This window comes from Alexandromys fortis, unplaced genomic scaffold (genome assembly GCF_014885135.2).
Source record: "Alexandromys fortis isolate MF-2015 unplaced genomic scaffold, M_Fortis_MF-2015_v1.1 scaffold_53, whole genome shotgun sequence".
Classification (NCBI taxonomy): domain Eukaryota; kingdom Metazoa; phylum Chordata; class Mammalia; order Rodentia; family Cricetidae; genus Alexandromys; species Alexandromys fortis.
The window spans coordinates 6,167-18,260 of record NW_026067939.1 but is presented as its reverse complement, the minus strand read 5'-3'; the positions used below and the strand labels follow the sequence as shown (position 1 = coordinate 18,260).

Below are 12,094 nucleotides of genomic sequence, written 5' to 3'. Positions count from 1 at the left end.
AAACCGAGTAGGCAAATAGAACACAAGAGAATCCGAAGCACAGAGTTTTGTACCCCATGATAAATCTTTTCCAAACCTGTGTGTCGTGATAGTCAACAGCATCTCATATATAGACTACAGAGCAGTAAGGTAAAGGTAGAAGGTGAGCTGTTTGAAGCAAAAGGATGGTTTTAGCAATGGCGACTTGACATTCAGCTGTAAGATCAAGCCACAGTTGAAACCAGTTACGCAACTGTGTACAGCTCGGTGAAACAGAATTTACTACAAAATATAGAATAAAGAACGCAGCAATGGCAAGAGCATTATGAGAGCAGTGAACTCCCCCGTCACCACATAACGTCACAAGAGCAGAAGCATTTAGGACCCTAGTTAAAGCACACCAATAAAAAGACGAAGAGATCCCTTCGCTCTTTCACCATACTACAAAGAATAGTGACGCCACTGTAAAGCAAGATAAAATGTTAGGTAACATTTAACTAACCTTAAGGCTAACACCCACAACGCATGTCATTTAGAAAATTCAGATCTACCCTGACAGTGCTTATTAGAGGCAATTACAAATGAAATTGCTATTCTTTGACAAGCTAGGAAACAATTGATCTAAATGATCAAATTTGTATGCAGTTCACCATCTATTAAACTTAAAATTTGTAGATGTGTATCTTATATAATCATAGAAAATCTGTAAGTTGATTAATCAAACACATGTAGCTTCCTGGTATTCCCTATATTCAGATTAGACAGAAGATTTTAAAATTGAGTACAGCTTGGCAATTGTCTATTCCTTTGTGAAAATTCTTCTCTTACCCATGTTCTACCAGTTATACCATAGAATATCTTCCTCAGATAAGGATTCTCCCACCTTCTTTGCTAACTTCTGGGCAAAAGCTGTCTCTGGCACTCTTTACTGTTTCATGTCGTAACCCAAACTTAACTCAACTTGGTTTTGATATTGATCTGAATACCAGAATATTGGTAAAAAGTCATTCTCCAACTTTGGGAATTAGAACAACATGAATTGGGATTTAAAAAGGGGGGAGGGGGGACTAAGGAGGTTGCAAAGAAGCAGAAGGGATCAATTCCACATGTGCATTCTGGAAACACCAATCCACCATTTACAATCTCGGGTTCTTTTCACATGTTCCTCCACCATCTCTGCTCTGAACTGCAGAGAACTCATGGAATTCAGTGAACCTTACCCTCCCTCCCATCCAGTCAGGTAAGCTCCATTTACCCTCAAATTTTCAAAAACAGAATTATAATCAATAAAAAAGAAAGAAAAAGCTTTTTAACTGTCAGGCTTCTGAAATCCCATATTTTCTCTTAATAGGAAAGAATATAAAGAAGCCATAAAATTAAAGATTTGTTCAATGGTTTTAGTAAAAACAAATTCAAAGACATGACGGGAATGCCAATAAACCTTATTTCATGAGAATCAAGAAAAAAATTAAGGTAAATGTAACAAGACATATGAGACATGCTTTTGTCCATTGTTTGTGGTTCATGGTTTATGTCTCTCACAAACACAAGAGAGAAAAAGTAAAGAGGGAACTGGAAGAGATTGAGGGTGACTTCGAGTCAAACTGGCAGAAGACACAAACGACACAAACCCACACTCCAACATCTCAGTGAACAGCAAGCAATATAAATACAGAAGAATCCACAACAGACTCGCAACTGCTGACAAAACAAAGACAAACCCTTGTAGTAAGCAGAATTTCAAGATAGCTTGTAGGCAGAGGTCGCTTGTTTATTTCCGGCCACCCAGACCCAAAATAATCACACTAAAATTATATTAATTGCAACACTAGAATATTCCTAGCTAGCTCTTACATTTTAAATTAACCCATTTTAAATTAACCCATTTCTATTAAATGGTGTATCACCACTTGGTTGTGGCCTAAGATACGGTTCCATCTGGCGTCTGTCACCTGTGGCGGCTACATGGCGTCTCTTTGACTCCACCTATGCTCTCTCTCTATATATATTGTCTAGCCTGGCGATATTCTGTTAAGTCATTGGATGAAAGCAGTTTCTTTATTAGCCAATGGTAATAAAACATATTCATAGCATATAGAGGGAAATCCCACATCAATAGCTCAAGAATCCCAGTCACTGGGAGACTCATACAGTCTAGTCAAACAAAAATCTTAGTGCTTAGTGAAAAAAAATTATAAGAGAAATGAAGTTTTCAAACAAGGTTTTGTTTTTTTGTTTTTTGTTGTTGTTGTTGTTTTTGTTGTTTTTTGTTGTTGTTGTTGTTTTTTTTTTTTTTTTTGCCAAGTGACTAGATAGGTTAGCTTAACCAATCACATGATCCCTTAGACATGTGAGACAAGCCTGAGAGGGGAAAGAGGGAGGCCATGTGAGAGGCTCTCAATTGCCCCTTGAAGTAAAGAAGGTTGCATGGCAGCCTTTAAAAGAGAGAAAGCTGTTCCCAATCAAACAACTGAAAGAAACAAAACAAAACAAAGTTAAGTCAGGCAGGTGGATGCAGCTGAAATCCCAGCAATAAGGAGTTCAAGGGAAGAATTTTGAGTTCACTACCAATCTGGACAGCAAGCCCCAGGGTAGTCTGACTATGGGGCAAGAACTTTCCCAAAAATGTAAATGAGGCAAGAAGATAGGGGAAGATGGGGGGGGGGGGAACAGTAGGAGTGAGAGGAGTCTGGGCAAAGAGGGAGAGAGAGGAGGGAGAGAGAGGAGAGGGAACTAGGAAATGTCCTTAGACAGGAAGAAGCCTTAGATCTACAGCCATAGAAAACTACAGTATAATATCCAAAGATCCGCACCTAGCAGCCCACTTCTGCTAGCTGGTTTTTATCCCCCATCAGTCCCTGGCTTCTATTGCTACCAGCAATACTGGAGTGATGTTCTTGGGAATTTGAGCATTTTCAGGCTAGGCTGAAGCTGCAGGGCTCTGAGTTTTCACAAGAGGTTAGGAGGGCATCCCAGCTGCTGGTGTAAATCTTTGATCACTGCCAGGAATTTTCCTGCAGTTCCCATTGCCCCCAGTTGATAAACAAAGTGAAGCTGGCACTAGGCTGTCAGGAGGCAGAGTTCCTTTCAATACCAAGAAAATGGGGTGCTGGGGTGGGGGGGTAAAAAGTCAGATCTCACTCCTCTCTCATTGTCTTTCCTCCAATGTATGATTCTGGGATGTTCGTCTAACATCAGGAGGATATAGTGGCATGAACCAATTCTTGTGGTCTTATAATATTTTATCCATGTGTCTGTTTTTAAATCAGTATCAGGAATATTTCATTCGTATGACTCTGTACTATAAGAAATCTAGCGTGGGGATTTCTCAAGCAGTATTTTCTTCTCTAGGATTGTTTTGGCTATACAAGATCTTCTGTGCATCCCAAGTCATTTTTTTCTCTACCTCATTGAGAATTTACACTGGAATTTTTATTGGATTGTTTTCAATCTATATTAGGGTTTTGTATCATATTTATTAATATTGATTATGGATATCCATAGCCATGTTTTTTTCCAGTTTTTAATGTCTCCCTCGATTTCTTTCTCTAAAGTTTAAACATTTCCATTGTAAAATCTCTCATTTCTGCTTCTAGATGAATTCCAAGGTAGTAACTTCACAAGTTATCGATGATGAGATTATTTCCACAATTTACTTCTCAAGGTGTTTTCATTTTTATAGATGGAGGTCTACTGGCTTTGTATTTTAATTTTGTCTCCTGTCATTCTTTTACATACCCGTCATGTCTTAGTGTCTTCCGATGGAGCATAAGTTGCTCATGCCACCTGCAAAGACTAAAGCTTGACTTCTCCTTGCCATTGACCCTTATTTGCTTATCTTGTCTCTTTGCTCTAGGAAAGACTTTCAACACTGTACCAAATGAAATGGAGAATTTGGACAACCTGACCTTTTACTCAAATGATGGTAACTGACGTTTTAGCGCATACATCTTTTACTATGTTAGATATGTTCTTTCCCATTTGAATAATATTATTGTGAAGAGTGTTGTTTGGTCAGAAGCTTTTCCTACTCAGAGAAAATCCTACAATTTCTTTTCTTAAATTCACTTATGTTTTCTGGTATATATATATATATATATATATATCCACAGCCTCACATCTGCAAAGGAGCCCCTTTGTTGTGAGTGAACTTATTGATGTGTTCTTGAATTTTGTTTACAAATATTTTGTTAATATTTCACTGTGAATATTAGTTTGGCATTTTCTTTGTTCATGGAACCTTTAACTGGTTTTGGTATCAGGACAATACCAGTGTGCTATTTGGTCTGTAGCAACTTGGCACAAGCTATAGTCATCAGGGCAGATAAAACCTGAATTGAAGAAATGTCTCCATCACATTGGCTAGTAGCAGTAGCCTTATCTATGAAACGTCATCTTGATTAGTGATGGGGCGGGGACAGACTACTGTGGGCCTTGCTATCCCTGGGCAGGTTGTCTTGGTTTGTATGAGAAAGCAAGATAAGCAAACTGTGGAAAGCAAGTGAGTGAGCAGGTGTTCCTCCATGGTCTCTCATTCAGTTCCTATCTCCAAATTTCTGTCTTGAGCTCTTTTTTGGCTTCCTTTAAAGATATCTATAGCTTGAGCATTTAAATAAACACACACACACACACACATTTCTTTTGTTCTTTTGCTACATTTGTTGTTGTTGTTGTTTTCTCCAGAGCAACAGAAAGCAAAATAGAACAAAAAAATTCAATCCCTGAGTCGGATATTTCTGTGTTATTTGGGAACTGAGGTGGGAAAATTTGAAGCTTTGGGCTAAAATACACCATTTATTGCTCAGAGATTAATCATTTGTTATGATAGTAAGGGTGATAGGAATGTTGATGGAGGTCCAGATGAAGGGAGCCTGTAAAGTTTCTGTGCGAAACAAATAGTATATCAGGGTTAATTAGTGACATTTTGATTAGCAATCTAGCAAAGGGAAAGCTTTCCTTTACTGGATAATTGGTGCTGGACGTCTGGGGAAGAAAGCCAGCAGCAGTGCTTAACAAGGTGGCACCCGCCTTAATCCCAGCGCCCTGGAGGCAGAGGCAGGTGGATCTTTGTGAGTTCAAGGTCACCCTGGTCTATCAAAGACCCTGTGCTGAAAAAGTGGTACTTTTGGAATGTAGGAGGGGCGTGGAGAGCTGCTGAGGCTCCGCAGGGTGTGGCAGGTTCAGAGCTTCCCTTCAGAGGCCAGGACAGGCCTTAAGTTGCAGTGGAGACCACAAGACGCTGGAAATTTCAGGATTGAAATGTTGTTGGTTATCCATATAACCAACAGTTCACTATTGTCCTAGGGTGCATATCTTGCCAGATCCGAGGGTTGTCTTTTTTTTTTTTTAAATAGATTATAGGGCTCACACATTTTTAAAGGATTGGTGGCTACACTTCTTCCTAGTGGCATTTATGGAAATCTAGCCAGCATGGCTGGAGCTTACAGATCAGTATTAATTTGATTTCTTCGTGTCCTGTGACCCAAATGTCTTCAAGCAACAGTCTTATCTTCAAGTTCTGGATTATATCCAAGAGTAATTGCAATATCTTGCAAGTTTTGGGGATGAACTATAGGATTTACTGACCACGAAAGTGGAAAATGGTCACCCTGACCTGGCTCCGAGCCTTTTCTTTAATAGACAATGGTATCTGGGAGACACATTGCTCTCCTGAGACCTAAACTACTGCATTTAAACTCATTTCATGTATGCATATATTTTAGGAAGCATCTGAAATGGTGAATTTCTAGAAGACTTTTTAAAAGGTTGTCTTGGTATCCTCCTCATACTCTCTCCTTATCATACTCTTCCATCCTTCACCCCATAAGTCCTTCCTGGTCTATTATTCTCCTCTCATCTTTCATACCATCTGTTTTCTTGAAATCATCCCATGACCTTACTAGTTTCTGACTTCTATGTGTACACCAATTAAAACACATTTTTTTAAATAAAATTTTAGAGTTAACAAGAACACATGAAAGGGTATATGTAAAAGCTGTGTTTTGGGGCCTGAGTTACCACACTCAGAACCATTATTTCTAGATCCATCCCTTTAGTTGTGCATTTAAGTATTTCATATATTTTGCTACTAATATTCCATTGTGTTTGTGTGTCAAATTTCATTAGTTATTTTATCAGTTAATGCAAAGTCTAGGCTGTTTCCATTTCCTGCCTATTATGAATAAATCAGCAATGAAAATGGATAAGTAAGTATCTATTGGGAGGGTATTGTATATCCATGTCTTCTGTGATTGGAATACTTCATCCTGCAGGAAAGCCCCTTAAAACAGGAAGTTAAACAACTCAAAATAGTCGCAGGATGTCCCTGAAACTGACTAGATTATTTAGGCCTCTCTTTTCCAAAATGTAAACAAGCTATCAGGCTGAGATTCACTTCCAGAAAAGCCAAGCTGCAAAGAAGATTCTCAGATGAGGCAAGATGCAAGGAAGCATCAGACATACCAGCTGCCTAGAAGAAGGAGACACCAGCAGGGATACCTGAAAGCTGTTTAGATTGGCTGAGTCACTTGGATGGAACACTGTCCAGCCTGTTGAACTGCCTGCAAGCTGTGAAGTATGCTACAAGCTCCTAGCTTTTGTGAGCTGTCACCACACCAGTGTGGGCTTTGGTGATGCAACTGCCTTTCAGTCATTTTTGCTCCTGTTCGAAAGCCTTCTCGCATATTCCCATAAATAACTCTAATCAGACTCAAGGTTCATCAAGCTGGACTTTGATGCTACCTATATGTTGGTCTGTTGTCAACTCCTAGTTTGAGGTGAGCAGTAAGGCCTCCTTAGGAGGAGTCTTGTTACATAGCAGTAGAATGTAGAGTTCTATGGAAATATGTTCAGGAGTGGTATACTGGATCATATGGCGAATTCTTTCTACCTTTGTGCAGAAACTCCACACATTGCCCTAGTGCCTATGCCAACCCGCACCTGTACCAACGGTGAGTGGCCCCCTTTCTCTGTTTCCACATATTTGTTTCTCTGATCTTAACCATTATGAGTTGGGTAAGGTGAAATCTCAGGGCAGTTTTATTTTGAATTTCCTTCATGGATAAAGATGTTGAAATGAAAAAGAAGTGTTTTTTTTTTCTTTCGTTGAAAAAAGATTCTTTTATACAATATATTTTGATCATGGTTTTCCTCCCTCTACTTCCCCCAGTTTCTCCTCCCTATCTCTCACGCGCTCTGAATCCAACCCTTAATGACTCATCATAGAATAAAAACAAAAGGTTTATAAAGAATAATAGAATAAAGTATAAATAATACAAAAATGAAAACCAAAGAAACCTAATAAGGAAAAACAAACAAAAAGAAGGGGAAAAGTTGAAGAAAAGGCACAAGAAGCACATTCAACAATCCCATAAAAAAATCAAAAGCCATAATACATACTCAAAACACTCTTTCTGCCTCATCTTCTGCAGGGTTCTCTGCTCCCCTGAGGGGATAGATTTGATGGAGACATCACATTTAGTGCTAAGTATTTAAAAGTTTCTCATTCTCTGTCTATTGTCTGCATGTGGGTCTCAGTATTTTTTCTCATCTGCTTCAGACAGAAGCTTCTCTGATGGTGACTGAGCAAGGCACTAATCCATGATTTTATATATATATATATACACATATATATACATATATATATAATATGTGAAGGGGTGTTAGATTTTGTTTAATGCTTTTTCAGCATCTAATGATATGATCATATAGTTTTCTAAATAGACACCATATACCAAAATTAAATCAAGAGCAAGTGAACAATTTAAATAGACCTATAACCTGCAAGGAAATAGAAGCAGTCACCAAAAGCTCCCCAATCAAAAAAAGCCCAGGGCCACAAATCTACCAGTACTTCAAAGAAAAGCTAATACCTATACTTCTCCACTTGTCCCACATAATAGCAATAGAAGGAACACTGTCAAAGTCTTATTATGAGGTTACAGTTATCCTGATAATGATATACACAAAGACTCAAACAAGAAAGAGAATTACAGACCAATCTCACTCATGAACATACACGCAAAAATACTCAATAAAATACTGGCAAACCAAATCCAAAAATACATAAAAAAAAATCATCCGCCATGATCAAGTTGACTTCATCCTAGAAATACAAGAATGGTTCAACCTATGAAAATATAATACTTTTATTAATTTCTTGAGACTCTCACAATCCATTTTGATCACACTAACCCACATACTTCACCTCTAATTGCTCTTAGATTCACAACCAAATTCTTAGCCAGTTTTATGTATTCTGTTTTGTTTTGTTTTTAACAACTCACTAGGTCCAATTTTTGGAACCCATAAACCCTACATGTGTGGAGCCATCCACTGACACATAGTCAAGCTACCAGGGACCACACGCTGTAAATAAAATCTGTTCATCCTTGTAGCATTCTCCTGTCAATAGATTCTTAGCTAGGGCTATGGTGTTGCGATCTTTTGCCACTTACATAGGACTTGTTCTTGTTCATAACATTTGTGCTATTATTTTATCCATGGTCATTTGTAAATCTCAAGGTAAAATCTTCCTCCACAAAGAATTTTTTCCATATGATTATCAAAAATTACTATGTAACTAGAAATCTGAAAATTATTTCATGTCTGCCAAAGTAAATAATGTAAAAAATCTTTTGTCAGTTCTTGTTTACAGTTATTTGATTAGTGACCCTTTGGTTTTATAAATTTAGGAAGAAAAAGATTACTGTAGATGTTTTAAATTCACAGTTATCATGAGTAAAATTAAAAATACAGAAACAGTAATTAAGCTTTCCTGGTTTTCCTATAACAATTTACTGTTCAAAGGACAAAGAAGAATCACATATGATAAGGTCAGAGAGACCAATGATCAGGTCACTGTTAAGGTGACAAAAATGTCAAACTACAGTGAAAGAAAATTAATGAATGTAATGAGGATAAGGGTTGTTTATCAACTGAATTCACAGATAGTTGTAATTTTCCAATTTGCTCAGCTGTAGGCAAAAGGGTGAAACAGGTGAAAACAACCATTTGGAAACAACAGCAATACCAAGACAGAAAATTTGACAATGATTTTAGCGCCTCCCAGTGGAAATGCAGTTACTTACGCTCTCGTTGGTACTGGCAGAGGTGTGGGTCCCATAATAACAGAAGCATTTAGGCCTACATATCATCAGCTCAGATGGCTTCCTAGGTCAGGCATGCAGTAGGCTAATGATGCACTTCAAAATATGAAAACAATACTATGAATAATTCTGACTCCATATAGAGTTGTCTAGGTATCATCTTGGATTAGGAATCATTGCCTAAAAGAGAATGAAGTTTCAGCTTTTTTAAAAATCAAACTGTAATTGCCTAACATCAGCTTCCATTTTCTCCCCGAAATTTATACGTCCCCTATTCCCTCTCAAATTGCACACACACACACACACACACACACACACACACACACACACACACACACAGTTAAATATATAAAGACAATGTGCTAAGTTCTTTTAGTGCTATTTCCACATATGTGATTCTAGTGTAGACAACTTGATATCAGATAGCCAATGAGGAGGTTCACTCCTGTTGTTGAATATTGCTTTAACTATGTAAAGGTGTGTTACATTTGTTTATGCTGCATTTGTTTAACCATGGAAAGAAGTGTTGCATTGGTTTTACCTTGGCTGCCTAAGGCACCTGATTGGTCTAGTAAAACACTGAATGGTCAATAGTTAGGCAGTAGAGGAGTAGATGGGACTGGTGGGCAGACAGTCATAAGCAGGAGGAGAAATCTAGGCTCCAGAGAGAATGAGGGAGAAAGAGAGGAACATGCCCACTCCAGCCAGTCAGGCATCTACCAGCCAACAGACAGAGTGGAAGCAGGAAGTAGGACTTAGAGAATTTAAGAAATTTAAAAATCCTCAAGGCAAAATGTAGATGAAGAAAAGTGGTTAAACTAAGTTATAAGAGCTAGTGGGAGAAGCATAAAATAAGGTCAAGAATTCATGAATAATAACAAGTCTCCATGTTATGATTTGGGGGCTGGCAGTCCAAGAAAGCCTGCTACACATACCTGCCTTGATCTTACTAAAGTTTAAATAAGGTTCAAATATTTAAGCTTTGGGACAATTTGTGGTGAAGACGTTAACCTTGGTGCCCAATACACAGAAAAGTATATTAGTAAGTAATAAGCAATAAATAGACTTCCGTACAGTGAATGTAATAAATACTGATCTAATTCACAATGACAAAATTGATTTTTTTTGTATGAACAACACACAACTAAAACTTGTGACTGAAATACAGTTTAATGATCACTGCAAACAAATGCCACTACAATGTTCTCCCTCCTCATTCATCACCACATTCTTGTCACTGCCTCGATTCCTGCCCTTTTGAATATAACAGTACTCACATTTTAGTACTGAATTATTCGGTTTGATTTCTCAGAGAGTATCTCTATTCATGGTGTTAAAGATGGCAATAAAACGAATATCTCCATTTTTAAATTATCAAAATTAAGTAGCTTCCCAAATATACTAACCATATTTATTCTAACTTAAAATTAGGTTTATCCAAAGTTCAAATCATGTTCAAACTCTTTAATTTTAAAATACTTTAAATTATAACCTTTAGGTGAAAATGTTAGCTAACTGACTACCTAGCTATATGTACATTTGATTTATAGATTTTCTTGTAGCCAACTTATATACTTATCTATTACTCTCAAACCTGAATGTAAATACATTGGTGCTGTGACAAATGATATGGCTCCATGGATTGCATCCTCTATGTGTTCATGTGTAACTGGAACTCCTGCATTTCTGAGTCGGGTGACATAAATAAGTCCATCGTCTCTTAGGATGTCATGTTCACATGTGATGATATAAGTTAATGGCAAATTTTGTAACTGGGAGTCATTGACTAACAAAGGTGACAGTCTACTATCCAGAAGTCCTGGATAGGAAGCATTCAGCTTCCCAAGAACAGGCTCCCTATAAACATGGTTCTTCTTATACTTCTCAGGAAGGAAGTGACTCCAGTTCACAAACTTGAACAAGTCTCTTGATCCTTCAGGCATGTGCTCATTTTTCAGTATTGCCTCTGGCAGTTCTTCATCTTCTGTTACATATTGGGCTGACAACTTAATTGCTAACCTCCTTGACAAAAAGGGACCGTTTTCATACTCTCGATAAGATGGCATCCCTGTATCAATTGCCTGTAGCTTAGGGTATATTATGGCTTGTGCCTTAATTTTGTTTCTGTATTCTGGATCATTCTGTAGCTGTAAATAAAACACATGGTGAGTGTTAATGAGTCAATAGCTTTAACAAAAAAGAATTGGTAACTTTGTTTTAATGTCCTGAGGTAAATAAATTTATTAAACTGAAATAGTATCTGAGTATTGCTCTCATAAAATTTACTCATGGTTTGAAAAATGAGACTCTCTTTCCACCTTCTTCATACTTGGCAGCCAAGCAAGACCATGAGCTGGAGAATTCTACTAGAGGTGGCAGAATGGCTATATTCTAAAATACTTTTAGTTTTTGGTTACAAGTTGTTTTTATATATCTATCACAGATTGCTTCCTGTATTAGCCTCCCATATGGTTTTAAGTGAGGCATGTGTCATCATGCCCAGTTCGTTTATTTTGACATACAGGAATCTACAATAGCAGAAACAATGAATATAGTAAAACAGCATGTCGAAAACCCATTCAGATGGAGCATGAACATTTGTTGTTGCATGTTGAAAACAATTCTATCATATGCCTCACCTTTAGCTGCTAGTATTATAATATGACAGAAAACACAAAGAATAATTTACAAAAGTCAGAAGAGCAGAAGAGAGTAATGGATTGTTTCATGTGTAATCTGTCTCTACCGGAAACGGGAAGAGTCCTGAGTTTGCAGTCATAAGAAGATCCTTCCTTTCATTTCCTAGTTAGCACTCTGAAGGGGAGACCTTGCAGTGGGTCCCTGCAGTACGTGTGCTTTTATAGCAGAGTGCAGCATCCCCAACTGTGTCTGCATCCCTCCACAGGAAGTTCAGGATGTGCTGAGCACAAGGTCATGCCCTTATCAGAAAGTGAATTTATATGAAATGAGAGGGCTAGTTGAAATCTCAACAGCACATCACAAGGAAA

At 37.8% G+C, this 12,094-nt stretch overlaps 1 protein-coding gene across 1 annotated transcript; it reads right to left on the bottom strand.

Annotated features, from left to right (window-relative positions):
- Positions 1–10,281: 10,281 nt before the first annotated feature.
- LOC126504941 (arylacetamide deacetylase-like 2) lies at positions 10,282–12,011 on the bottom strand. Its single transcript, XM_050147555.1, has one exon. The coding sequence runs from the start codon at positions 11,150–11,152 to the stop codon at positions 10,631–10,633; it is 522 nt and encodes a 173-aa protein (XP_050003512.1). The 5' UTR covers positions 11,153–12,011; the 3' UTR covers positions 10,282–10,630.
- Between the last annotated feature and the right edge of the window lie 83 nt (positions 12,012–12,094).